Source organism: Atta cephalotes (assembly GCF_000143395.1).
Source record: "Atta cephalotes unplaced genomic scaffold scaffold00001, whole genome shotgun sequence".
In the NCBI taxonomy this organism is placed as follows: domain Eukaryota; kingdom Metazoa; phylum Arthropoda; class Insecta; order Hymenoptera; family Formicidae; genus Atta; species Atta cephalotes.
Window position 1 is genome coordinate 11,305,099 of NW_012130065.1, and position 5,162 is coordinate 11,310,260.

General features: G+C 33.4%; 1 protein-coding gene across 1 annotated transcript in view; it reads left to right on the forward strand.

Annotated features, from left to right (window-relative positions):
- The window catches only part of LOC105618729 (AF4/FMR2 family member 4), a 223,657-nt gene that overhangs the window by 66,471 nt on the left and 152,024 nt on the right, over positions 1–5,162 (forward strand). The window contains exon 2 of the mRNA XM_012200263.1: positions 643–835. Within this exon, the coding sequence (XP_012055653.1) occupies positions 643–835 (193 nt within the window). The remainder of the gene's footprint in view (positions 1–642; positions 836–5,162) is intronic.

Consider the following 5,162-nt stretch of genomic DNA (forward strand, 5'->3'; position numbering starts at 1 on the left):
ACTATATATATATATATATATATATATATATATATATATTTAATTAGGACTATACATATAGTTATTATTATTAACATAGCAATAATAATTATATAATTATAGTAACAATTATGTCAATGCTACTATATAATTATGATGATATGTAATTACTATAAAAAACGAAATGTTAATTTTAACTTAAAGATGTACCTATAGTGGATTTTTTGAGACAAAATGTTAAAATTAACAGAAAAATGTTAATTATACACTGTAAAAGATTAATGTAAACACACTTTATAAGAAAAATTATACACTATGTAAAAAAAATTATATATAATTTTCTCTTAGTATTCTCTTAATCTTAATTAGTGTGCCACGTGGTGCATTGAAATTGTTTACAATTTCTAAATATAATATTAGATTGTAGCATCCTGTTATAAAGCGATTGGAAGAAGGAATGTTAAAATTTAATCCAAATAAGGTATTAAATATTCCAAGAGATCCTTTGATTCTACTGATCTGGTCCTGCTAACTCAATAAAGATAAAGAAAGAAGTTTATGCAAAATTAATGCTGACATTCTGTTACTTCGTTGTGGGAACATTTTACTCGTATCTTGTATGAATACATTTGGGACTAACCGGATGATAATTTTGATTTTCAGCGTGGAACGGGACCGGCTTCGGGAGCGAGATCGACTGGCCCGCGCGGCGATGTCGGTCCAAGCGGAGCAGGCGGCTGCGGGAAGTGGTCCTGATATGAGACACCATCATCATCACCATAACCACGCGCATCATCACTCCAATATACATCTCTCCACGCATGATGCTCTTTCGCTCTTCCGTGCCCCTGTTAGGGTGAATATATTTTCCATTTATTTCTACTTTGACGATCGGCGAAACTATCTTTTTTTCGCCATCTATTTCTGCATGCATTCGCGTATGGCGTGATATTGATCATCTTTTTTCGCAAATATCTGACGAGTACTCACTCGTTTCAGAAAAACGTAAAAGATATTCCTTTTACTTTTTTTACTTCTATAAAATATTCATGAAGAATTTAGTCATCCTGTTTAAATGTTAAGTCATCGTTATTGATATTTGCACGTTGATTTTTTTATGTGACTAATATTTTTAAATATAACTACATGAATGTCGCGAACTAACTAATCTATCTAACTGAATCTAACTAACGCTGTATCATGATGAAATATTTCCGCGAATATAAATTAAAACAGCTACTGTCTGCCGACCATTAATTTGTTATCAACGATAATACTTTTTTTTCTTTTTCCTCTCTTTTTCGATAAAGAGAACAGCATCATGTGTCAGTTAAATTGACATACCGAACATTTTGCGGTCTTTTTTCTCGGTGAGATGATGCCAAAAATGTTTCTATACGGGGAAATGAAGGTAGCGACGAATACCGGCCTGTCGATCAATTTTGGCGCACACGATTGCATCTCGCCGCGCGTCCATTTAACGATCGTACCGAATTCTAAAACGAGCTGTGAGTTTATTTTCTTTTATTAAATATCATTTTATTAAGCACCACTGTTTGCTTGCTATTTGCAGTGGTTGTAAAGTCGCGAATAATTAATGAGCGAAAAAATCGGGCTGACGTCCGTTTCTTACGATTTTTCTCTCTTGTCATATTTATTCAAGCAGAATAACCCAACTTCACGTTGTCTGATCGCTTAATGGATCTTTTTCTTGCGTTTTAAAAGCCATTTCGCCCTTTCTCGCCCTGTCCTTTACTACCGTCTAGCTAGTAATCGTAGGCATCTCGCCAAGTAGATTCACTGACCGCTTCAATTAACGTTAACCGATAGTTTCCCCCTCCAATCTTGCTGTGTGTATAAATTCATGGTAATACGAAGAGTGTTTAATGAATTTGTTCTCAATCGCACATTAACACTACTCGAAATCTGTGTATAAGGTAATTCGAATTTTTGCTTGCTTAAGTATATTGAGGACATAAAAATTATAAACTTTATTCTCTAAAATTTTTGGAGTAGTGGTAAATTGATTCAAGGGGTAAATTGACCAAAATTGTTATACACCAATGCCTACTAATGCCCAAATTTTGCTCATCAATGCTCTAATAATGCTCACTAATGCCCACTAATATCCACTAATGCCCTAGTAATGCCCATTAATTCCTTAATAATGCATAACCTTATATATATAAAATATATCTTATCATAATACACAATTCTTTTAAGTAATGCCCAGTAATGTCCCAAATTTATAGACCGTAATGCCCTCAGCGGTTTATCTCTTGGGTATAAATCTAATTTTAAATAATGACAAAGGGTGACAATTAAGCCCATGTTGAAAAAGAGTAGCTCAATTATCAATTTTTAAGTGTGAGATTTCTCTCTTTAGAGTTAGATTCCAAAGATTTTAGAGAATATGAACAATGTTAAGCATTATGTCACAGAAATCCACATATCTTTCGATATTGATATACGGAAAATTCCAATTATTCACTTAAGACATAGCTTACGTGATTGCCATACAATTTAATCGGAATATTATCGTTTCTTGGAAAATCTCTTTGCCGGCAGAAACATGATTCAGTGCGAACATTGTTCGCGAAGAAATAACTCTATAGTTTGATGAGTCGCGGCCTGGAAAAACGAGTAATGTAATTATTTCTGCCAACCGAGATCCTTCGCCTTCGACTTAGAGAGGCTCCAATTCAACCTTTGCGACAGCCATTGTTCAAGATGATGTCTTCGTTACTTATTATTCAGCGTTTATGTATTGCGTAACGCAACGTGGGCATTAGCGTATCTTAATGCATTCATTTTGCAAGACATTCGGTTCGTTTCCTTTCTCAAACTTTCTCTTTGTGCATCTTGAATTCTTTGTAGAATATTTCTGGGTTCCTGAATAGTGTATCCATCGATAGATCCTTAAGGCCTTCCGATTTTAATTTTAAATCTGGCACGGTCGATAGTGGAGAAGCTACCTGAGGGCCTACCAGGGAAATCTCATACAATCGTTATGGCCAAGTCAAGAACCCGTCGGAATTTGCCTGTCACTCGTAAACATGACTTTTTTCCTCTTCTTTCTTTCCTTCATTTTCATCCTTTGCTCTTATCCGCACAGTTCTCCATTAAGATTACTTTTGAAACTTGTTTCTAATCTGCAATGCTCCAACTAGAGAAAAAGATGATCCTTTTTGAGGAATCCTGCCATAAGTATAAATTGAAAAAAGTTTCACTTTGTTTTCTAGTGACTATTATGAAAGAGATCTTACTTTAGATCCGAGAAGTAAACCACTGACCAAGATTGTGTACATCAATGTCTATTAATGCTCAATAATGTCCAATTTTTATGTTCACTAATGCTTTAATAATGCCTATTAATCCTGGTAATGGCCATTAATGCCCTGGTAGTATATAACCTCATACCGTTTATTATAATATTCTCTTCAATTCAATTTTCTCTTAAATAATGACTCTTAAACTGGATTGCATTGTTCATCATGTTTGAGATTCTTATGTAATTATTTTGTTGATACAACAAAATTATTTTCAAAGTTAAATATATCTAATAGCTAAATTTTTAAATACTTCATCAAAATTATTCTTTTCAAACTCTGTTATAGATCTCTACAGTTTTGACAGTATAACAGTTTTGAATAGTAAGATTTTACGAATAATAATTCTTATATGCAGTTTCCTTTTTGCAGATTGTCGTTTTCGAAAGTAAAAACTCTTATGTCGAATGAAAAGAGATCATTTTGTGACGGTTAAAGTGACGGTGATAACAATTGATAGAATATATGAAAGCAACGATAATAACTGATAGAATTGCACAAATTTCTGCGCGGTTGAAGTTCTCTATGATTTTACAACCAGTCTACGATATATTGTTTACGTAATATTAAAATTGAAATGTTAACGACTTCGGAATCATTCATTATACCGTTTTTCAGGTAGTGCTTTTTATATGGTAATAGAAATGGAAGTATTCGGAATTTTTCGGCGTGATAAACCGCTTAAATACATAATAGCATTCTTCCATTACACTCGCGCGACATTGCGCCTTGACTTTGGATTGCTAATACTATTTTTTTCGCGGGAATACAAATGAAGTCTCGGCCATGTTCCGATTGGTCCTTTCACGTACTCAACAGGTGTTTTCTCGACTTTTAACTTTCCTTAATGAGCATTTTACAAGAGTGATATCTGATTCTCTTGGGCACGATCAGCAAGGAATTTTTTCACTTTCAGACACTCATATTTACTCATTTTTATTAGTAGAATAGAATCTTATTTGTTCTTTGACATCAATAATCGTCACGAAAAGAATGATTTTGCTGAAGTCTAAAAATTTAGTTGCATATATATCTGAAAATAATTTTTATGGTCTAACAAAGTTATTTTCAGATCAGTAGCCGGCTAAATTTTTAGATACTACACTGTAAAAGGAATCTGCAGATTGCATTAATTGGGATTTTGATGGAAAATGTGTGTGAATAATTTAGAATTTTATCTTTAAATCTATACTAATAAAAAAAAGTCTCGTTGCAATTGGAATAGATTCAACCAGAAAAGTTGAACCTATTCATACATTTTAGTTGAGATAACCAGAAATCTGATTCCTAATCAAAATTTGTTTTGTTGTTTATATTTCTTGTTAATACAACCAGAATATTTTTCTCGATTTATTATAATTCTAGTCGAGATAAAACCAAATATCTATATCTATTTATGACAGGAATTTTAATATGATCAGAATCTACTTCATTTTTAATCAAAATTTTTTTTCGTTGTATAAGCAAAACCATTCTTTTTGTGTATGCCAGAATGTAGAATTGACACTTTAATTAACTCTTCATGTATTTGATTCGCGCACTTTTATTTACATTGACGTAACAACTTTATCTGAAATTCGTTAAATTAAACAAAGAGATCAAAAGCAAACGTGTATACATCAGTTTCTAAACACAGTTATTACAAAGCTAGACATGCCATCCGTTTTTTTCGCCATGATTGAGAAGCTGCCTGATCGGCTTTTCTAACAATCATAACTGTAACCGCGCGTTAGTAACCGTACGATGAGTTGCGAAGCCGCTTAGCGTCTTTGTCATCCAAGCGGAACGTAGAAGCAGAAACGGGAAGAGCTTGGAAGGGTAGAGAGAGAGAGAGAGAGAGAGGAGGGGAGGGGA